The sequence below is a fragment of the Delphinapterus leucas genome, chromosome 8, assembly GCF_059928025.1.
Source record: "Delphinapterus leucas isolate spDelLeu-1000000601 "Yukka" chromosome 8, BTC_Dleu_Yukka2, whole genome shotgun sequence".
Classification (NCBI taxonomy): Eukaryota; Metazoa; Chordata; class Mammalia; order Artiodactyla; family Monodontidae; genus Delphinapterus; species Delphinapterus leucas.
Genome location: NC_143136.1, coordinates 27,141,777 through 27,166,414, shown reverse-complemented (window position 1 = coordinate 27,166,414; position 24,638 = coordinate 27,141,777). Strand labels below are relative to the sequence as shown.

The window sequence follows — 24,638 nt, the reverse complement described above, 5'->3', positions numbered from 1 at the left end:
ACCAATGTGTGGTAGTGACGCTCATAGGTCTTGGAATGAGACAGTTGGGTTTCAAATCCTATACCTGCTGCTCTGGCTCTGGGACCTTGGGCAAGTTAACTTAATTTTTCTCAGTTTTAGTTGCCTAATCTCTAAAATGGGGATTTTAACACTAGACCCATCTCAAAGAATTATTGCATGGATTAAAAAAGATAGTATATTTATCTACTTATCCAGTGCTTGGCACAGTTATATTGTTATTACAACCTAAACTCGAAATCATAATACATTTCCCAGGGGAAGAGAAAAAAAAAGTTTCATGTTTTTCTAGAAAGTGTTTTAAATGATGGTTAAAGACCTAGGCTTGCCCCAAACCTACATTTATCACCAAAATTATTTGAAATAATGGATTAAATGGGATTTTGTTGGCTAACCTGGAGCAATAACCACAATGTATAATGTTTTGAAGGGAAAATGCCATCCAAGTTCACTGGCTTAGAAAACTAACTTTCTGAATGGGACTCCTTTATAAATTAGAGGCTGATCACAGTTTCCAGTGGAAATCAGCTTCTAACAGGAAGGAAGATAAGATGCTATGAAAGTCCACCAGGACTTTAAACACAAAGATATATTGGCTGGAGTCCTTCTTTCTCACAGAGCTATACTTATTCTACAGTTTATTCCCTAGGTGGTTGCAAATTAATTTTTGTGGTGAAAGTATTATAAAATTAATATGATTTGGGGGTAATTATACATCAACTAATAGGGTATAAAGCTTATTATACATCATGCCAATAAATACGCTCCCACTTTAGAACGTATTTTAAGGTCATTTAAGGAAAGCAGAGAGAGGGGAAGTGACACTTAACACTCTAGAGGAGTACAGCAATCAGTGTCTTCAAAGATTTTAGGACATCATTTCCATCTTTTTCCAGGTGATGAGCCTGTCGCCTGCTCCCTTATCTCTGCTAATCAAGGCAGCACCAATTCTGACGGAGGAGATGTATGGAGACATCCAGCCAGCTGCCTGGGAGCTCCTGCTCAGCATGGATGAGCACATGGCAGGGGCAGCAGGTAAAGGAAGACCACCTGGGACTCTGGTCCTGCTGCCACTCATCCCAGCATTTAAACAAGAGAGAGGCACATTCATTCCATTTTCATTCACCCTTAGGTCAGATTGCTAGCAATGGCTGGACCTCTAGACAGAGCTGTGCACTAAACAGAAACAGGCCTAGGTTCTGTGTGCACCCTTTTCATGTCACTGTATAGTTTGCACAAGGGCAGCATGTCTCTCCCAAGATGTTACCAAATTATAGAGAATGATTTCTCCCAGAACCTACATTTTCACTATATTTCACAAAATATAAAATTCTTTTTGTGCGTTGTGATTTCCCAGATTGACCATGAACAACCATTATTAATTTTATTAAATCTTATGTGAGTAATAGTCTGTGTTCAAATCACAATATCAAAATAAATTTGTGAAATTTAAGTGATGTGTCCAAAGCCACATAGCTAACAAATGGTAGAGGTAGAATCTGGATTCTTCATCGTTTTCCATTTTTTGTGCATATTCCTTTATTTTATAGTTATTTTAATTGAAAATGCACATGGTAAAAATTCAAATAATATAAGAGTGTATGAAGTTTAAAAGTATCACCCTCTTTCCCATGACTCCCAGTCCTCTTTCTCAGAGGTGACAATTTTTAAATTTCCCAGGAAACCTCTGGGGTAAGCTATGCATATATATATATCTATACCTATGTATGTATATATTACGTTTCCTTTTTCACACAAATAGGACATACCATAAAGACTTCTGCATCTTGCATTTTTATCTAGGAGACTTTTTTAAGAGTTTATTTGAACAAAAATTGATTCCAATCAGGCAGTGCCAAGCTACAAGTGGTTAGGAGCACTCCACCAAGAGTAGCTCAGGGAGAGACTTTTATAGAGAAAACGCAGAAGCAAAGAAAAGCAATTATTTATTGTCTGTAGCGTAAAGCCTAGTTAGCTGTTTGTGACTGGTTATCCTTAGCATTTTGATTTGTAACCTTGAGGTGTTTATAGGCATAGATTTTGGTTTGCTCATGTAAGCTGCCGTGGCATTAGAGCTACCTCAGTCTAATGGTCTCCTTTTAAAACAACTTAACAATTTCCCCCTTTTGGTCATCCTCTCGTATGTGAAAAGTTGACCAAAAATTTAGTATTAATGCCACTCTTTGTCACCATCAGAGTTAAGTTTCTCTTGTCTCATTGTGAAACTCATAGTAGGTTATGACGTCATGTCCGTGGAAGAATTGTTTTGCTGTTCATCTCGTTGTTCATCTTGTTCCTGTTTCTCCAAGCACAGTTAAGTTTCTCTTGTCTCATTGTGAAACTCATAGTAGGTTATGACGTCATGTCCGTGGAAGAATTGTTTTGCTGTTCATCTCGTTGTTCATCTTGTTCCTGTTTCTCCAAGCACAGTAAGACCAGCTAATGTACTGCTGATGGCTGTGAACATGCATTTAAGACCTTTGAGAGAATACAGCACACCACAGAGACTACAGTGATAACTATTAGGAGGATAATATCAAGAGACTAAAGTGTGCTCCTTAGCCAGGGCCCCAGTGAACCAAACTAGCTGGTATCAAATAAATCAAAGGATGTACCTGTTTAACCAAGTGGCTTGTTTGTTAATTTTCTGCATTTGCTACAATACTAGAGATGTTGATCAGGGCGCAGCAGGAGACATTTGCTATGGCACATGTTCAGCCAATAACTAATCTAAAGCAATTCTATTATCTAAATTTACCTTAGCAAGAAAACCTTGGGACTTTGATTGTTCAGCTACGGCCTTAGCAGTAGATCCATCAGCAGTTGCCAGAGTTAAGGAGCGTTATCTTCCTATGCGTTAACAGAGAGAAAAAGCAAGTAGTGAAAAGGCAAAAGGAATAAACATTTCATATTGGTGTTAAAGACCTTGATCTGCAATCTTGGGAGACAGCTGTCTACCACAAGATGCCATCTGCCTCTGGGTAAGAACCTCCTTAGTCAATTTTAATTTTAGGTCTCCAGCTGGTATGCAGTTCCAAGAGTTTGGAGAAGCCCTTTTTAACTGAGGGATGTGGACCCAAGGTTCAATTCCATGAAGTTTTCTAAGTAGTTTTAATTGTATATATTGATTAGAATTCTTAATGCTTAGAACTGTTTTTTCCTAGTGAAACTAAGATGTAAGCAATTGTGGAGTGTCTGTTATACTAGCATTCTGTGGGTTGGCAAATTTATAAATACATTTCACGATTTCTGGAAGTATATTCTTTCTCAGTAAATTTTTCATTGTGGCACAAAACATGTTTAGTAATAAACCCAAATATCTTTAGTGCCTCTGAAAAGGAAGCCAAAAGTAGATAAAGCTATGTTCAGTAATTAATGTTTCAGTATTGTATCTTATTTGGAAATGATCTAGATATTCAATGAATATCCATCATTTAACTTATCTCAGCATAACTTTAAGGTTTCAAGTTACCAAAAAGATTTTAGAAACTATTTTTAAGTAGACATACCATAAAGCATAATGTTGAAAAATTTATTTATAAACTTTTTACTTTTTTAAAAAGTAAACTTTTATTTACATCTATTTAATTTATTTGTTCTTAACAATTATGTTTAGAATATTCATGAAAATTTTGTGAGACATTAAACAGATAACCATCATTTTAAGTTATTTTTCTTTCTGACAAATTCTATAACATGAGTTTATTTGACTTTTAGTAAACCTAGGTAGGATAAAAGTATTATATTTAATGCTAATAACTCTAAAGACATACCTATTTTGATTAAACCAACAAACTTCAACCACCTTTTATTTCCTGAAGATTATCCTAGATCAAATGAACTTGAAAAAATTTTTGGTTAGTTTCTGGATTTCTGAGAGTATACTTGATTTATGTAAATGCTTGTTTGTCTTTAAGCCAATTAATAGAGCTCTTTACACATTAATTTTGGCAATACCATCCAAAGGTAGAAAAATATCACACATCTACAACATACGAACAGAGATATACATAAGCATACAGACATATGCAGAGATCTTATAGCTTTAGTTTTAAAATTTTGGCCATGAGACAGGTATGATAATGCAAAACTGACTAGTTTATAAAAGAACAGTTGGATCTAAACTGTGTTTCTGGCAGATAAAATAAGTTAAGGTTACCTGCTCAGATAGCTAAAACTTTTACTAATATTTGTGGAAAAGACTTTTAAGATTTTTCATTCACTTAATTTCCAAAACAGCTCCCTTCTTTTTCTGATAAGAATTACTTCCCTGAAGTTTACATTTCCGGAGATGGCTTTGGGTTCCTAGAGAAGACCAGGTAGAACGTTTATATCTCAAAGGCACAGAGAAAAGATATAAATTTCTCCAAAAAAGACTTTTGTTTCCTAAATCCAGTTTTTTTTTTTAACAATATCTGCAAGCCTTTTGAGATAAATAGGGGAAATTTGGGGATAGGTAAAAAGGATAGGTGGGCTTTGAGTTGTTTCTAGAGCCACATTTCTGTTCTTACAAAGACTTAGTGTGTTAGACAGTTGTTTTTAATTCCTTGAAAGATTGGGTTGCAGCCTGAATATCAAGATGCTGACCCAACCATCCAACTACATTATTCTTAGTTTTCTTCTTTATATCAGGGAGAAGAGCTCTAAGATGGAAATCAAAAGATTCCTGCGTTCTAGAGCTGTGTGTCTTTGGAACGCTTCAGTAAATCCTTCTACAATGGCTTCAGCATGTTTTTCGATCCCTCTGGGTACATAATTTTATTTTAGGTTAGGGGAGAAGGCCTAAAAAATGGTTCCTATCAGGCTCTGAATATCAGCTTCCAATTTGGTCAACTTCTGACTATAGAGCTAATTAAAAAAAAAAATTTTTCTTTCAAATATCTTGTCAGGTTCGAGCGAGACAAACAGTAAATATTCCTGGCAGTATTGAACTACCCCATGAGCACAACATCCAGAGCCACCCCCAAAGATAGCCAAAAGAAAGAAGGACTTAGACAGTTCCCCTGAGAGCTGGCAATGGGAGGACCCTAGCCACAAATGGAATGTAACCCACATTTCTGCCTGGCTATATTTTTGAGTTCCCCAACCTGATGATTGCCAAGCTAAGTTCTCAGGACAAAAAATGAGATGGACAAGAAGGCAATAGCTGTCCCCGGGAGAGAAAAGATCAATAACCTTTTTTTTTTTTTTTTTGGTAATTTGGAAAGGAAGCGGCAATGTGAAATTTTACCTTCTTCTCTCAACCAGCCACCACAGGTAGAGAGGTCTGGGGGAGCTGATGTTAGTAAAAATTCTTACTCTTTGCCGGCTTCTGCCAGTTTTCGCAGGGTGATGTCTGCAGGCTCCAGAGTGAGGGAGGCATTCCAGTGGGTCTCATCCTGGTCACCAGTAACTGTAAAGGAGGAAAAATAATTTTCCCTCTACCCTTAACAGTGAGTGCCTGGCTGAAATACTTTTTCCTCTAGGATAACTCATAAATGGATAGGCTTATCTAAGATGGTTTAAAGTTCTCCACTGTGGCCAATGTAATTCAAGATTATCTTTGGTATAGTTAACCTACTTGTTCCTTAAAAAAAAAAAAAAAATTCTGTTCACCTGAGACCTCACACTAGACTCAGTCCAGTTTTAAGTCAGACCCAGTCCGACCCTGGATCCAGTCTGGTTTCTAAATTGGAACCAGTCCATTCCTGAGCCCAGTCTGGTTTTTAAGTCTGACTCATTCCAACTGTAGCCGGTTTCTGGACCCAGCATGAAAAAGAAAGGCTCAGATAAAGTCTGCAAGCTCATAACACAAAAACTTCAGTGCTAGGATTTGAGAGGGACTTACCCATGACCTCCAGAGGCAGCGAGAAAGCAGCAAGCTCAAGGTCTCAACAGATACCTATGCCAGGTTGCTCATTGCTCCTGTGGGCTGTTGGGGGGGCGTCTCCTTTGGTTCCCTCTTCTGACACCAGAACTGTTAAAAGGTAAACTGAGGCATATTAAAAATTTGAACAAAAATAAATTTGAATTGAGAAATGCCAAACAAGAAGTGGTTAAGAGTTCTCTCTAGGAGACCATTTTTAACATCAGTCTATAAGTTTACCTATTCTTTTTAATGGCTACCAAATATTCCATTGAATGAATGGATATAACAATTTTTTTAACCTGGAAATTTTAGTTGATTCTTGCCTTTTGCTTCTTTTATACTATGCTGCATCAAATGTCTTTGTAAAATGTCTTTGTTCACATTAAGTATCAGATTTTTGCTTCTCTACCAAGTATTTTTCAGAGAGAAGGGCATGCTCCCTAAATATGGGACAACCATGGACATTTTCATGGAAGTTATGAACAGGGGGACTGAGCTTTAAGAAAAGCTAGAAGGAAGAGGAAATGGTGTATGCAAAGGCACATGGGGTGTGGAAATGCACTGGGTTGATTTGGAAAGCCTGAGGAGGAATTGAGACTGGGGTGGCTTTTGTAAAGAGGTTGCTAGTCTGTAATATTAAGCAAGTGAGCAGGTCTCACATTGTAACAGACCTTGAACAACAGGGTTAGGAGTGTGGACTTTCCACTGAACTGTGGGAAACCACTCAGGGGTTCCGAGCCAAAGAGTAATGTTGCATATAATGTTGAATTATTACCAAGTTTAAAGTGGCAGCAATGAGTGGAGTGGCTTGGTTTTAGAAACTGATTTTTAGATGACGAGGAGACATATCAGTGGTGATATGACACTAAAGCTAATGAGAAAGGCCATAGCTAGAGAGAAACTTGGGAAAACTTGATGTATGTGGCAGCTGAAGCAATGAGAGAGGATTATTTCCAGGGGAGAAATGATTCCGGGGGAGGATGATTTCTTGGTGTAGAGGAGAGGGCTGAGGAATGAACACTAGGCCATTGGCTTTCTCTACCTTCAAAGGACAGGAAGAAGAGCTGACCAGCAAAACCCAGAAAAACGACCAGAAAAGTAGAACTTAAGTAATCTCAAACCATGGAAGGTAGAGGAAGATCCTTTTCAAGGAGATTGTTATGAAAGTGTTAAAAACTGAAAGAAGAGAAATGCTGTAAAAATATCACTGGATCTGCTGCTTAGTGAGCATTACAAGAAAACTGTTTCAGTAAAGAGATTGAGGAAGAACTCCAACTGCAATGACTTAGAGAGTGACGATGGTGTTTAAAAATTGAGACAGAGTACACTTTAAAGAAAAGTAAAGAAAAGAGAAAAAGTGGAAATTTAAGGAGGTGGTAGGATTAAGAAACAGATTATCAAAAGCTACTGATGACGGTAGCTCACATTTGTTCTAGAACTCTATCATACACACTATATTACTTGATCCTCATAACAATGATTGTATAAACGCGCAAAATCCAACTCAGAAGGTTGAAAGGACTTTTAACCAAGTGCACACAGCTCAGAATTAGCAGAGCCAGGAAATCAAACCCAGATCTTTTGACTACAAATAGATGCCCTTTGCATATACCACTTTGCCTCTAAAAAATAAAATATGCTTTAGAATTCTGTAGTACTTTTCATGTCACAAAGCACTTTCTCGTACATTATTTTTTTCTAACAACAAATTAGGAGGCAGCTATCAGCAGCGTCCTCATCCTCATTCTCATCATCATCACTGACATTTTACCAATAGAAACAAAGGTTAAGAAGTTAAGAGGCTTGGCCAAGATCAATAGGAGAGAAGTTTCAGAGCTGGGATTCAACCCCAGTTGTTCTAACAATTGCCTGAGCATGTCTTGAGGATCTTGGAAAAAGTACAAGAGAGTTTTTAAATTATATTTTTATGATCAACACTGGCTCCTCCATCTATGCTACAGAGTGTGTTTCTTTTCCTCATTATTCATTCACTTCGTAACTCATCATAGCACTGATCTTTCTCTTATTCATATTTGGCTTTCCCCGCAAAAAACAACAATGGTATTATGGTTCATGAAATCTCTTTTGGTTTCTCAATCTCTTCTACCTCTTGGAAGGGTAGATGTTTCTAATAGAGTCTACCTTATGAATGTTATTTTTATTATTTAAAATTTTTAACATCTTTATTGGACTATAATTATTTTACAATGTTGTTTTAGTTGATGTTGTATAACAAATTGAATCAACTATACTTATACATATATCCCCATATCTCCTCCCTCTTGTGTCTCCCTCCCACCCGCCCTATCTCAACCCTCTAGGTGAACACAAAGCACTGAGCTGATCTCCCTGTGCTATGCAGCTGCTTCCCACTAGCTTTCTATTTTACATTTGGTATTGTATATATGTCCATGCCAATCCCTCACTTTGTCTGAGCTTAACCTTCCCCCTCCCTGTGCCCTCAAGTCCATTCTCTATGTCTGCGTCTTTATTCCTGTCCTCCCCCTAGGTTCTTCAGAACCATTTTTGTTTTTTTTTTAGTTTCCATATATATGTGTTAGCATACGGTATTTGTTATACTCTTTCTGACTCACTTCACTCTGTATGACAGACTCTAGGTCCATCCACCTTACTACAAATAACTCAATTTCATTTCTTTTTATGACTGAGTACTATTCCATTGTATATATGTGCCACATCTTCTTTATCCATTCATCTGTTGATGGACACTTAGGTTGCTTCCACGTCCTAGCTATTGTAGATAGACCTGCAGTGAACATTGTGGCACATGACTCTTTTTGTATTATGGTTTTCTCAGGGTATACGCCCATTAGTGGGATTGCTGGGTCGTATGGTAGTTCTATCTTTAGTTTTTTAAGGAACCGCCATAGTGGCTGTATCAGTTTACATTCCCACCAACAGTGCAAGAGGGTTCCCTTTTCTCCACACCCTCTCCAGCATTTATTGTTTGTAGATTTTTGATGATGGCCATTCTGACTGGTGTGAGGTGATACCTCATTGTAGTTTTGATTTGCATTTCTCTAATAATTAGTGACATTGAGCATCCTTTCATGTGTTTGTTGGCAATCCGTATGTCTTCTTTGGAGAAATGTGTATTTAGGTCTTCTGCCCATTTTTGGATTGGGTTGTTCGTTTCTTTGCAATTGAGCTGCATGAGCTGCATGTATATTTTGGAGATTAATCCTTTGTCAATTGGTTCGTTTACAAATATTTTCTCCCATTCTGAGGGTTGTCTTTTCATCTTTTTATGGTTTCCTTTGCTGTGCAAAAGCTTGAAGTTTCATTAGGTCCCATTTGTTTATTTTTGTTTTTATTTCCATTTCTCTAGGAGGTGGGTCCAAAAGGATCTTGATGTGAGTTATGTCATAGAGTGTTCTGCCTATGTTTTCCTCTAAGAGTTTTATAGTGTCTGCCCTTACATTTAGGTCTTTCATCCATTCTGAGTTTATTTTTGTGTATGGTGTTAGGGAGTGTTCTAATTTCATTCTTTTACATGTAGCTGTCCAGTTTTCCCAGCACCACTTATTGAAGAGGCTGTCTTTTCTCCATTGTATATTCTTGTCTCCTTCATCAAAGATAAGGTGACCATATGTGCATGGGTTTATCTCTGGGCTTTCTATCCTGTTCCATTGATCTATATTTCTGTTTTTGTACAAGTACCATACTGTCTTCATTACTGTACTTTTGTAGTATAGTCTGAAGTCAGGGAGCCTGATTCCTCCAGCTCCGTTTTTCTTTCTCAAGATTGCTTGGGCCATTCGGGGTCTTTTGTGTTTCCATATAAATTGTGAATTTTTTTTTCTAGTTCTCTGAAAAATGCCATTGGTAGTTTGATAGAGATTGCATTGAATCTGTAGATTGCTTTGGGTAGTGTAGTCATTTTCACAATGTTGATTCTTCCAATCCAAGAACATGGTATATCTCTCCATCTGTTTGTATCATCTTTAATTTCTTTCATCAGTTTCTTATAGTTTTCTGCATACAGGTCTTTTGTCTCCTTAGGTAGATTTATTCCTAGGTATTTTATTTATTTTTGTTGCAATGGTAAATGGGAGTGTTTCCTTAATTTCTCTTTAAGATTTTTCATCATTACTGTACAGGAATGCAAGAGATTTCTGTGCATTAATTTTGTATCCTGCTACTTTGCCACATTCATTGATTAGCTCTAGTAGTTTCCTGGTAGCATCTTTAGGATTCTATATGTGTAGTATCATGTCATCTGCAAACAGTGACAGCTTTACTTCTTCTTTTCCAATTTGGATTCCTTTTATTTCTTCTTCTTCTCTGCTGTAGCTAAAACTTCCAAAACTATGTTGAATAATAGTGGTGAGAGTGGACAACCTTGTCTTGTTCTTGATCTTAGTGGAAATGGTTTCAGTTTTTCACCATTGAGAACAATGGTGGCTGTGGGTTTGTCATATATGGCCTTTATGATGTTGAGGTAAGTTCCATCTGTGCCTACTTTTTGGAGGGCTTTTATTGTAAATGGGTGTTGAATTTTGTGAAAAGCTCTTTCTGCATCTATTGAGATGATCATATGGTTTTTTTCTCCTTCAGTTTGTAAATATGATATATCACATGGATTGATTTGCATATATTGAAGAATCCTTGCATTCCTGGGATAAAGCCCACTTGATCATGGTCTATGATCCTTTTAATGTGCTGTTGGATTCTGTTTGCTAGTATTTTGTTGAGGAGTTTTGCATCTATTTTCATCAATGATATTGGCCGGTAGCTTTCTTTTTTTGTGACATCTTTGTCTGGTTTTGGTATCAGGGTGATGGTGGCCTCGTAGAATGAGTTTGGGAGTGCTCCTCCCTCTGCTATATTTTGGAAGAGTTTGAGAAGAATAGGTGTTAGCTCTTCTCTAAATGTTTGATAGGATTCGCCTGACAAGCCATCTGATCCTGGACTTTTGTTTGTTGGAGGACTTTTAATCAGAGTCTCAATTTAAGTGCTTGTGATTGGTCTGTTTATATTTTCTATTTCTTCCTGGTTCAGTCTCAGAAGGTTGTGCTTTTCTAAGTATTTGTCCATTTCTTCCAGGTTGTCCATTTTATTGGCATATCATTGCTTGTAGTAATCTCTCATGATCCTTTGTATTTCTGCAGTGTCAGTTGTTACTTCTCCTTTTTCATTTCTAATTCTATTGATTTGAGTTTCTACCTTTTTTTCTTGATGAGTCTGGCTAATGCTTTATCAATTTTGTTTATTTTCTCAAAGAACCAGCTTTTAGTTTTATTGATCTTTGCTATCATTTCTTTCATTTCTTTTTCATTTATTTCTGATCTGATCTTTATGATTTCTTTCCTTCTGCTAACTTTGGGGGTTTTTTTGTTCTTCTTTCTCTAATTGCTTTAGGTGTAAGGTTAGGTTGTTTATTTGAGATGTTTCTTGTTTCTTGATGTAGGATTGTATTGCTGTAAACTTCCCTCTTAAAACTGCTTTTGCTGCAACCCATAGGTTTTGGGTCATCGTGTTTTCATTGTCATTTGCTTCTAGATGTTTTTTGATTTCCTCTTTGATTTCTTCAGTGATCTCTTGGTTATTCAGTAGTGTGTTTAGTATTTAGTAGTAGCCTCCATGTCTTTGTATTTTTTACAGATTTTTTCCCGTAATTTATATCTAGTCTCATAGCGTTGTGGCCAGAAAAGATATGTGATACGATTTCAGTTTTCTTACATTTACCAAGGCTTGCTTTGTGACCCAAGATATGATCTATCCTGGAGAATGTTCCATGAGCACTTGAGAAGAAAATGTATTCTGTTGTTTTTGGATGGAATGTCCTATAAATATCAATTAAGTCCATCTTGCTTAATGTATCATTTAAAGCTTGTGTTTATTTATTTATTTTCATTTTGGATGATCTGTCCATTGGTGAAAGTGAGGTGTTAAAGTCCCCTACTATGATTGTGTTACTGTCGATTTCCCCTTTTATGGCTGTTAGCATTTGCCTTATGTACTGAGGTGCTCATATGTTGGGTGCATAAATATGTACAATTTGTTATATCTTCTTCTTGGATTGATCCCTTGATCATTATGTAGTGTCCTTCTTTGTCTCTTGTAATAGTCTTAGTTTTAAAGTGTATTTTGTCTGATATGAGAATTGCTACTCCAGCTTTCTTTTGATCTACATTTGCATGGAATACCTTTTTCCATCCCCTCACTTTCAGTCTGTATGTGTCCCTAGGTCTGAAGTGGGTCTCTTCTAGACAGCATATATACGGGTCTTGTTTTTGTATCCATTCAGCCAGTCTATGTCTTTTGGTTGGAGCATTTAATCCATTTACCTTTAAGGTAATTATGGATATGTATGTTCCTATTACCATTTTCTTAATTGTTTTGGGTTTGTTATTGTAGGTCTTCTCCTTCTATTGTGTTTCCTACCTAGAGAAGTTCCTTTAGCATTTGTTGTAAAGCTGGTTTGGTGGTGCTGAATTCTCTTAGCTTTTACTTCTCTGTAAAGGTTTTAATTTCTCCGTCAAATCTGAATGAGATCCTTGCTGGGTAGAGTAATCTTGATTGTAGCTTTTTCCCTTTCATCACTTTAAATATGTCCTGCCACTCCCTTCTGGCCTGCAGAGTTTCTGCTGAAAGATCAGCTCTTAACCTTATGGGGATTCCCTCGTATGTTATTTGTTGTTTTTCCCTTGCTGCTTTTAATATTTTTTCTCTGTATTTAATTTTTGATAGTTTGATTAATATGTGTCTTGGCATGTTTCTCCTTGGATTTATCCTGTATGGGACTCTGCACTTCCTGGACTTGAGTGACTATTTTCTTTCCCATATTGTGGAAGTTTTCAACTATAATTTCTTCAAATATTTTCTCTGTCCCTTTCTGTTTCTCTTCTTCTGTGACCCCTATAATTTGAATGTTGTTGCATTTAATGTTGTTCCAGAGGTCTCTGAGACTCTCCTCAATTCTTTTTCTTCTTTTTTCTTTATTCTGCTCTGCAGTAGTTATTTCCACTGTTTTATCTTCCAGGTCCCTTATCCATTCTTCTGCCTCAGTTATTCTGCTATTGATTCCTTCTAGAGAATTTTTTAGTTCATTTATTATGTTGCTCATCATTGTTTGTTTGCTCTTTAGTTCTTCTAGGTCCTTGTTAAACGTTTCTTGTGTTTTCTCCATTCTATTTCCAAGATTCTGGATCATCTTTACTATCATTACTCTGGATTATTTTTTAGGTAGACTGCTTATTTCCTCTTCATTTGTTTGGTCTGGTGGGTTTTTACCTTGCTCCTTCATCTGCTGTGTGTTTCTCTGTCTTCTCATTTTTCTTAACTTACTGTGTTTGGGGTCTGCTTTTCACAGGCTGCAGGTTCGTAGTTCCTGTTGTTTTTGGCATCTGCCCATTGTGGGTAAGGTTGGTTTAATGGGTTGTGTGGGCTTCCTGGTGGAGGGGGCTGGTGCCTGTGTTCTGGTGGATTAGGCTGGATCTTGTCGTTCTGGTGGTGTTTTTTGGGGATGTCTGTGAACTCATTATGATTTTAGGCAGCCTCTCTGCTAATGGTTGGGGTTGTATTCCTGTCTTGCTAGTTGTTTGGCGTAGAGTGTCCAGCACTGGAGCTTGCTAATTGTTGAGTGGAGCTTGGTCTTAGCGTTGAGATTTAGATCTCTGGGAGAGCTTTCACCGTTTGATATTACGTGGGGCTGGGAGGTCTCTGGTTGTCCAGTGTCCTGAACTCGGCTCTCCCACCTACTTGGCTCAGGCCTGACACCTGGATGGAGCACCAAGACCCTTTCAGCCACACGGCAGGCTCTTTTTGGCCCTTGTCTTCCTCTCCTCAAGCCACCACACGTCAGCCACTTCTGCGCCCTTGGAGTTTCCCAGTGGTGCCCACTCACTGGATGATGAATGTTATTTTTAATATAACTAATGGAACTGAGACCGTTTTAAATGGACATTTTTATGTACTGTCCTAGGGTTACTCTGAGATGACTCTAGCCATTTCCTAAACAGGATATTTCAGCTTGTCATTTCCTTTCTTCATTTGCTTCCTCTGGCATCTACTTTTCACTGTGAGCCAAAGGAAACTTTGTTTAGAATGAGTTTTTCTACTGCAATGTCGTGCTGTCACAGATCGTGCTCGCATCAGATATTGGAAGATTGTGGGAGGCACAAAGGATGAAGTCTGCTTTCCAGGTGCTGAAACAGGCTTTGCTTTTGCCAGCACTGGTGGCCTGGCTCTATAGCTCAGTAGTCATTTTCAAGAGACAGAACCAGTTTCCCCCTTCTCCCTATCCCCAGGAATAATGCAAAATTATGAGATGCGTAGCTGATAAACTGTCTTTGATGTTGACTGTCTTTAGCGGCCATGTTCCTGTTGTGTGCGGTGAAAGTTCCTGAGGCCGTGTCTGATATGCTGACATCAGAGTTCCACCACCCGGAGACCGTGCAGCGGCTGAACGCTGTCCTTAAGTTCCACACGCTTTGGAGGTTTCGCTATCAGGTCTGGCCCCGGATGGAGGAGGGAGCACAGCAGATTTTTAAGGTGAGGCATACATCCAACATGGGTATTAGATTAGGAAACCCAACCCAAGGTTCATTTCAGTCCTTGAACCTCAAATCCACAGTGTATGTCCCAAGAGATGCTTCTTCTTTTTTTTTTTTTTGCGGTACGTGGGCCTCTCACTGTTGCGGCCTCTCCCGTTGCGGAGCACAGGCTCCAGACCCATAGGCCCAGCGGCCGTGGCTCACGGGTGCAGCCACTCTGTGGCATGTGGGATCTTCCCAGACCGGGGCACAAACCCGCGTCCCCTGCATCAGCAGGCGGACTCCCAACCAGTGCACCACCAGGGAAGCCCAAGATGCTTCTTTTTTTCCCTCTCTGATTACATAAGTAAACCTAACTCATATATGAGTGAATTCTTGTCCTTAAAACAAATTGAAATATAAGAATGTAGAGTAAGAGATCAAGTTTCTATAAACCTCAAGATTTCAGCACCATCCCCAGAGGTAAGCACATAGAAGTTTGGGGTGTAATCTTCCATACATTTTGCTATATGAACACAGATGTTCTTTGGAGGATGGGGTGATTAACACAAATAGAGATCATATAGTTGAAACCCTTCATTTTATTAATGAGTAAACTGAGGCCCAGAGACGTTCTTCATGTGCCTTATAACATCCTGTGCTCTAAAAGATTATGTCATAATTTTGCTTCAGACTCATTCTACCTTATTTTCCATCTTACTCACTTCATTCTTCTGTTATCAACTAACAGATCCCGCCTCCCAGTATAAACTTCACCCTGCCCTCCCCAGTGCTTGGAATGCCATCTGTCCCGATGTTTGACCCCCCTTGGGTCCCTCAGTGCAGCGGGAGTGTCCAGGACCCCATTAATGAAGACCAGTCTGTAAGTAACAGGCACTTTCTTTCTAATATCTTCAGGCTCCATGGTGTACATGCAAGAGAGAACAATGGATGTGTGAGACAGTTGTCATAAGAATGTAATAACAGCACAGAAAATCAATCACAAAAGGCCTTTAGTTCTTGTGAGATAGAAGGAACTGACATCTGGGGTGAGCATTTGCAGACCTCCAAAAGCCAAAACAGTTTTGTTCCATAATCATAGAAGCAGCCACCTTATAATAAAAGCTACTAAAAGCATTAGGCATTGATTTCCTAGCCAAAGGTAGTGCTTGTGCCTCTCTTTATTATAAAACAAACAATTCATTTAACCTACATAAGCTACCCAAAAGTTAATGAGATTGACTCTGGATGAATAAGAAAAAGAACTGAGTTTCCTGCTCTTGCTGTCCTTGTTTGGACCTTAGTCTGTTCTTTACCTTATTGATCATCAGTATCATCATCAGAAACGTCGCTCAGAGCTCAGGTCTTACGCTCTTCTAATACATTACTGCTCTAAGTAATATAGTTTATAAACAGTTAAGTTTAGAACCCAGTCTAGTTATAAACAAGAACCAAGAATATGTGCCTTTTGAAAAAATGAATCTTCAAAATATGCCTTTTTCACCTGTTGCATAGCATTTTCGTAAATTACAAGATAATGTAGAAAATTTGGAAGATAAAGCAAATATAGAAAAAGAACACATCTCTATACACAAATTCATGATTATTTCCTTGCATAATTTCCCACAGGATTTAGGGCAATTGGTATGTGGATATTAAAGATTTCTGATATATCTCACAAAATATCCCCAGGATGATTGTACCATTTTACCTTTATATAACACAATAGGAAAATGTCTTCTTTATTCAAATTAACTAGTATTATTTTTTAATGCCACATTGAATGGCAAAAAACAAAGTTACTGGCTTTTTTTATTCACACATCTTTAAAAAGTTGGTTGAATATATGAAGCGAGGTTGAACACTTTTGCATGTCATACATCTATTTTCTAGGCATTTGTAGTTTTCTTTGAACTGTTTGAACTCTTTACCCATCAGAATATTTTTCTTTTAATTCTTCTGCATACACTACCTTCATATCTGATGGTTTTGTGCCAAAGACAAAGGCACGCTTGGTTCTTCCCTCCAGCATCTGAACCACTGGTATAAAGATCCTTGGTTTTTTTCTCATACATGTGATAGATTCATTTGAGTCTTCCCAATTTCACAGTGAATTTCAAGCCAAAGCCCCTAATTCTATATCCAGTTATCTTTCCCTTATCTTATTATAATAAACCAGCTTAACCCCTGGCTCTGAAAATGAATTGCCATGTGGCCCATCAAATGCCCTTAATTGCTGTTGTGTCATCCACTATTGGAAACCTTTAGTCTTATGTTAAGACCCTGCATAAAGGGAACTTCGATGACAGCTGTCCTTTAGAAGAGTGACCAACACCCCTTGTCTGTCTCTTTAATCCTATGTGACCACTGGCCAACAAAGATGTAGAATTTCTACTATACATAGACATCACTTCAAATTGGTAGTGAAGAACATCACGTGATCACTTCCCTGCTCTGAGACCAATGACTTCATCCCCAGAGCTCTTGGAATTTATCTCAGCATAAGCATCATGATTAAGGCAAAAATAGAATGGCCCCTTTGCAAAGTGAATCTTTTCTCGTTTATTGTTTCCTATCTGTTACGCTTTTGCTGCTGGTAAACAGAGTCAGATTTTACATTCAACCATAGTAACACTACCAGCTCTCATAATTTCCATTCAGTAGCTTTGTTTCCATAAATGTTGTTAAGTATTTACAGTGTGCCACTGTATTTTCTATTATTTATATTTATTATTATTTAACATTAATATTTCTAAATATTAAATATTTGCAGTGTGGTAGATACTTAAGATACAAAAATGAAATAAATCACATAATTAATTGTTTTACATGAAAGAGATCTTTCCTCCTCCTTCCCATGGTTCTGACTTTCTCTTTTATTAACCTTATGAAGTAAATGTCCTTCATTTAAAACGAGTTCAAGAAGTTTTGGAAGGAAACAGAGCATTAAAAATGTTTATTCGATGTGTTTAAAAGAGTGGATCATTGATATTTTATCCTAAAATAAGATTAAGTAAAATAACATTTTTTCTTTCCCGAAATTACAAACATCCTTGAAGAATTATCCAGATTGAATGAAAAAGAATGTCTTAGTTGTACACAGCCTGGAAACTTGGTAGAAAAAGAAGCAAACAAATAAATCTCCATGAAACTAGATCACGGATGCCCTAACATTTCCTGAGAACAAAGTGCCACATCTGTGTCTACATTTAGTAGAACACTCTTTATACATGTGACCTTGCAGAAGAGTTGCTAGTAAATAAACTTGCCTTCATGTCTCTGTAGAAATCCTTTTCAGCCCGGGCTGTGTCCCGCTCCCATCAAAGGGCAGAACACATCTTAAAGAACTTGCAACAGGAGGAAGAGAAGAAACGTCTTGGTCGAGAAGCCAGCCTCATCACTGCCATCCCCATCACCCAGGAGGCTTGCTACGAGCCCACCTGCACACCCAACTCAGAGCCAGAAGAAGAAGGTGCCCTCTACACACTGGACTTCTTTGAGGGGGGCGCGCTGAGTCACACAAAAGGGAAAGGACTTGCTTTGAAATAAACACTGACGATTTTATGTGACATGAGGTGATATGCTCCCTCTATCTCTCTCTCTTACCTCCTGACACTATCTAAAGAAAGAGAAAAAAGTTGTCTTTTTCTAAATGTTTAGAGCTGGCTTGTTTACAGAGGAGGACATTACCCACATTGAATGAACTAATATGATAATGGACCAAGCAGTGACTATGATTCAGGCAACAGCTGAATCCAGAGTGTGTGCTAAAACATACGCAATCAATCTTTCATCATTAAAAATGGGGTTAGTCCATTAACTACTTTCAGCCTTCACAAGTGCAGACAGTTTTTTGGTTGGTATCAGAAAAATGATTTCTGAACCATTCTAAATTCAGTGATTCTCTGCCCCACTTCTGTGAAATCTTTGGGAGGAATTTTCTGTCTGCCTTTCTGTAGGTGTTTCTTCCTCACCAAAGTACACTCTAAATTACTTAAGCCTTATGCTATGAGAGCTATATACACTTTGATGTAAGTACAACTATAATAGTGATGATAACTTTTTTGTTACAAAACCAAAGTTCACGTTCCCCATTTTCTTTGCCAGTAGAAGAAGTCACCAATCTGGCAGCCCGTCGACTGTCTGTGAGTCCATCCTGTACCTCCAGCACTTCCCACAGGAATTATTCCTTCCGCCGAGGGTCAGTCTGGTCAGTGCGTTCAGCTGTCAGTGCTGAAGGTGTGTCCTCTTACAAATGTGTCCTTTATTCCTCATGACTTGTGTGTTTTGAAACAATTTTTATTTGATATGATTATCTCACTTCATTACACTGTCTTCATTAAATAACCTGTCTCATGATCTTAAAGTTTAAAAATGTATATTAGATGAGTGGTATTCTAAAAAAAAATTGTTGATTTAACCCAGCAAATGTCCTTGATAAATTGGTTCTATTTTAATTACATTACATGTCATCATATTGCTGAGGGTTCAGTAAAACATCATTCTAGGCAGTTAACAGTTTTCAACACTGGCTACACATTACAATCAACCAGGGAGCTTTTAAAAATGCCCAGGTCACACCCAAGACCAAATCAGAATCTCTAAGGGTGGGACTCAAGCACCTCAGTGTTTTTAAAATCTTCTCAGGTGATTCCAGTGCATAGCTAAGACTCAGTAGGATGCTTTAGGATGCTGTTCTGGAATAATTTATCAAAGGAAGAACAAAGCTCGTGCCAGTCCTGTAATGAAATCTGATTCCGGGGGAGAAATGTGATACTCTTCAGTTCTAAGAATTTAAAAACTACGCTTCTCTAATGATAAATAACTGTCTGGGGACTCGCTCCTTCAATATTATACAGATTTCATCACGATTTATAAAGTCATCAAAAAGTTGTACAGAAACTAGTGGTTCTCAACCCTTCACTGCACAACCCTGGAAAACTTCAAAAATGACCAATGCTAATTAATCACAGCAGCCCAAGGCATATCTATATTTTTTCTAACACCTTTCTTGAGATATAATTCACATACTAAAATTCACCTTTTGAAGTGCATAATGCAGTGGTTGTTAGTATATTTGTAGAGCGTGCAACCATCAACCCTACTTAATTTTAGGATATTTTCATTATCCCCAAAAGAGACCCTATACCCATTAGTAGTCACGCCTCATCCACCACTCCCCCCAACCCCTGACAAGCAATAATCTACTTTCTATTTCTATGGATTTGCCTATTCTGCACATCTCATATGAATGGAATCATATAATATGTGGCCTTTTGTGACTGGATCCTTTCACTCAGCATACTTTCAAGGACGATCCATGCTGCCACATGTATCAGTTCTTCATTCCTTCTTATTACAAGATAATGTTCCATTATATGGATACGCCACATTTTGTTTATCCGTTCACCAGTTAGAGTGGACTTTTGGGTTGTTTCCACCCTTTGGTTATTATGAATTACACTCTTATGAACCATTATGTGTAAGTTTTGTGAGGAAAACTGCCAAACTCTTTTCAAAAGTGTCTGTATCGTTTTACATTCCGACCAAAAAGCATAAGGGTTCCAACTGTTCCACACCCTTGCATAGGCACAGTAATCTTGGAAATGAAGAGCAAAGTTGGAAAACATACATTTCCCCATTTCAAAACTGACTACAGAGCTGCAGTAACCAAGACTGTGCAGTATGGACTTGAGGGTTGATATACACATCAAGGGACTAGATTGGAACCGGAAGAAAACCATTACATGTATGTTGATTTCAAGTTTGAAAAGGGTGCCATGAAACGTCAATGGGGGAAAGAATAGTCTTTCCAACAGATGATGCTGGCACAGCTAGATATCTGCACAGAAAAGAAAATGTTCCATAAGTAGGTCTTGAACTGAGAAAAGCACGCCGATTCTGCCTCCCTCTTCAGATGAGGAGCACACCACCGAACACATGCCCAGCCCCCACGTGCCTCAGCCCCCGCAGGCTGTGTTCCCGGCATGCATCTGTGCAGCAGTGCTCCCCATTGTCCACCTGATGGAGGATGGTGAGGTGCGGGAAGATGGAGTAGCAGGTACAGTTTTTTGTTTGTTTGTTTGTTTTTTGCGGTACGCGGGCCTCTCACTGCTGTGGCCCCTCCCGTTGCGGAGCACAGGCTCCGGACGCGCAGGCTCAGCGGCCATGGCTCACGGGCTCAGCTGCTCCGCGGCATGTGGGATCTTTCCGTACCGGGGCACGAGCCAGTGTCCCCTGCATCGGCAGGCGGACTCTCAACCACTGCGCCACCAGGGAAGACCAACAGGTACAGTTTTGACTAGTCAAAACCGTCAGTAACTCTAATCAATACTGAAGGCGTTGATCTGATAAAGAGCAGTAGGGTGCCCTCGAAGCCATGAACCACTGGCCACGTGTGGAGTTGTTTTATGGACATACTATAATGACAGATTTGTAGTACACTGAACTAACACTACCACTTTCTCCCCCTTTTCCTCCCACAAACTTTATGACCAAGGTATTGCACTTAAAATAGGCAGTTTTTTCCAGGAGCGTTGTTTAGGACTGGAGAACAGACCAACCCTCATTTGGCCACGGAGAAATCAAATAGTGATTTTGGCCACCTTAGAAATCTTAGCCATTGGCTTGACATCATTAATGCCATCTTTCTCACTTGATTTCCTTTCCAGAGGTAATATGTAAAGAAAATAATTGAAAAATGAAATGATAAACTAGGGGTAAAGATGAGTTACATTTGTCACAGATAACAGGTTAATATTCTTGATGTTATTTTTTAAAAAAAAAAAACCTTTATAACTCAATAATGACATTTTTATACCCCAGTAGAGAAATGGACAAAGGATATAAACACACACTCTAACAGCCAATTAAATCTGTAAATAACACTGTTGTTTAAAACAACAGTGAAATCTTACATTTCATATAAAAAATTGCAAGGATTATTTCAAAAGAAATTATGGCATAGCTGGTAAAGATTCAGAGAAAAGATTATCCTCACACCTCGCTGACGTCAGTAAAAATTTAATGCAAGCATTCTGAAACAGTTTCACAGTTTCACCATAAGCCTTAAAAGTGTGTACACCCTTTGACACAGATTTTGGTATCTAGCAATTTCCTAAGGCAGTAATGAGGGGTGAATTAAGGTTTACAGAGAACGCTGTACCTTGTATGGTTTTAAAATAACAAATATTCGAGAAGAGTTTAAATGTCCAACAATAGGCAATTAGTTAATCATGGTACCTCCATATGACAGCTTTCTGTGCACATTAGAAAAATATTAACATAAAAGTGTTCAATTTATAATTAAAAATGTGAGTACCAGAGAGTATTTTCTATATGATATTATTTAAAGATACATGTAAATATATATATTTCATGTATATGAAAAAATATACTCCAAAATGTTTATAGTTGTTTTGGTGGTTGGTAGACTTATCAGCCTTATTCTCCTCTTTGTCTTTTTCTGTATTTCTCATGTTTTAAGCTTAAACTGCCGTACTTAGCAATTAGAATAAAAATAGTGTTATAAAGATAGTTTTGCAGCCAATTTCAACTTAACAAAAACCCACATCTATTTTAATTATTTATAAAGATACATGAAAGTTAAAGCTTATATTTACATCTGTTAAATTATTTATTTATATAGCTCAATTTTAATTGGATGGTTAGCTTCTGAAGCAAAAAAAATTGGTATGATTTATTTTAAATATAGACTGAAAAATAAATTTATGCTAAACTCTATATTCCTAGTTTAGAAAACTAAACTAAACCATTTAAACTGAAGATCATCTAATGCTTACCCCCTACTCACTTTTACCCACCTGCTTTCTTAGCCTGGGCACTTCCAGGCAACCTTAGACTGACCACTTTTCCCAAAGAAGTAGCACTTTCTTTCACATTAGGAATAATTATTTATTCCTAAGACACCCTCATTAGAAGTGGGAACCCTAACTGTTACTGGCTCAACTATGTCATCTTGCTGTGGGAGTTATTATTTAAAACATTCATGTGAACAATAAAAGGTCATGTCTAATTCATGTGCATTCTAAACAAAGCATATTTTCTAAACCAAATAATTACTTTAGGAATTTCTGCATACAATAAACAATGAAGTGGGACTTTAATAAATACTTTCCACTGTTAACATTAGGGTAATTTCCAAAACAAAGATTCATAACTGTATTCTTTTTTTATTAAGATGTAATTGACATATAACATTGTGCTAGTTTTAGGTATACAACATAAACATTTGATATATGTATGCATTACAAAATGATTACCACGATAAGTTTAGTTAACATCCATCACCATACATAGCTACAATTTTTTTTATGATGGGAACTTTTTAAAAAAATTTTTGCCTGCTTTGGGTCTTCGTGGCTGCACGTGGGCTTTCTCTAGCTGCAACGAGCAGGGGTTATTTTTCGTCGCAGTGCACAGACATCGAATTGCGGTGGCTTCTCTTGTGGAGCACGAGCTCTAGGTGCACGGGCTCAGTAGTTGTGGCCCGTGTGCTCTAGAGTGCAAACTCAGTAGCTGTGGCGCTCAGGCTTAGTTGCTTCGCGGCATGTGGGGTCTTCCCGGAGCAGGGCTCGAACCTTTGTCCCCTGCATTGGCAAGTGGATTCTTAACCACTGTGCTACCAGGGAAGTCCTGATGAGGACTTTTAATAACTACTGTCTTAACAGCTTTCAAGTATACAATACAGTATTGTTAACGACAGTCACCATGCTGTACATTATATCCCCAGGATTTATTTATCTTATAACTGGAAGTTTGTAACCTTTGACCACCTTCCCTCCCCCCAGTACCCACCCCCCCACCTCTGGTAACAAATCTGTCCTATGTATCTATGAGTTTGGGTTTTTCTTAGATTCCACATGTAAGTGAGATCATACATTTTTCTTTCTATGTCTGACTTCTTTCACTTTGCATAACACCCTCAAAGTCCATCCATATTGTCACAAATGGGAGGATTTCCTTTTTTATGGCTAAATGATATTCCATTGTATATCACAAATGCATTTTTAACAAAAGCAATGCTGATATTTAAAGGGCATCCTATACTCTTGTCACATTTTCCTTATAGGCTAAAATGTTCAGAAACAACAACAAAAAGAACAGATAACCTGCCTTTCAATAGAAAAAGAGGTCACAGAACATCTGTAAGGCAAAAATTTGAGCGAGACCTATTAAAGTTTAGAAAATTATTTGAATACTTTATCTAATAGATTTTTCTCCATTTAAGATGAATATTCAATTTCCTTTCTCTTCTGAAGTGAGTGCTGTGGCCCAGCAAGTCTTATGGAATTGTCTAATTGAAGATCCATCAACAGTTCTTCGACATTTCCTGGAAAAACTGACCATCAGCAATAGACAAGTAAATTCCTCTTTCTTTATAGTGTAGCTATGTAGCTATGTATGTGAACATGGTTAAAACAAGCAGTGGACTTTATAGTGACATGCATGCAACATTGGTGTCCTCTGACATATAGCCGAGAAGTACTTTGGATGATGATAATGATGAACAAATTAAACTTGGCTGTTTTCTTTTGAATTTCTCCATTAACTGATGTCTCCGTATATATATGGTACACTGCTAGTAATGACCCTAAGATACTGAAAGATTCTCAGTCTTTTAAAGAAAGATTAAATTCAGTTTAATGTTTTCAGTGTTCGGTACATTTACTGAATTCTACCTGGCTGGTAGTATGTGGTGCAGGTAGTATTATTAGAGCATGTTGAAACTCTCCACTAATCAAAAAATCTAATTTATCAGGTCACCCTGTGAGAAGATTATGCCAAATAAAAGTCATTTTCTGAGCAATGGCAAAATACCCTGATGATTACAAATTATTTCTTCATTTCTGTGTTATGGTCCTGTTCACTGGGAGATTAAGTTTCTGAAAGGAAGGTTAATTAGAAACACCTCCATTTATTCTCTCTTGGCCCAGCTTTATCTCTTTGACTTGAAACGTAGGAAGCAGAACTATGAAGTTCAATAAACCTAGTTTGTTTAATGGTTTCTTAAGATAGATCCTCCTCACATTTCCATCACACCTGGAAGCCACAGCAAATAGAGATGACTAAATGTACAGCTTTCCTGTGATTTGCCTGTGACCTATAGACACAGTCTACATTTTTATTTAAAAATTTGACTCTTGCTTAGTAATTTCATGTATTAGCTTCTAGGAGACGGTGTTACAGTTGGTTTAAATGCTATTTAACAAGTATCACAAATACTATATTAAAATTCTGAACATAAGGGAAAT

General features: G+C 37.8%; 1 protein-coding gene across 1 annotated transcript in view; it reads left to right on the top strand.

Moving 5' to 3' along the window:
• UNC80 (unc-80 subunit of NALCN channel complex) overlaps positions 1-24,638 on the top strand; it is a 240,407-nt gene that overhangs the window by 151,962 nt on the left and 63,807 nt on the right. The window contains exons 31-37 of the mRNA XM_089916431.1: positions 915-1,053; positions 14,202-14,383; positions 15,116-15,247; positions 17,650-17,836; positions 18,472-18,603; positions 20,282-20,425; positions 23,646-23,746. Coding sequence (XP_089772557.1) covers positions 915-1,053; positions 14,202-14,383; positions 15,116-15,247; positions 17,650-17,836; positions 18,472-18,603; positions 20,282-20,425; positions 23,646-23,746 — 1,017 coding nt within the window. The remainder of the gene's footprint in view (positions 1-914; positions 1,054-14,201; positions 14,384-15,115; positions 15,248-17,649; positions 17,837-18,471; positions 18,604-20,281; positions 20,426-23,645; positions 23,747-24,638) is intronic.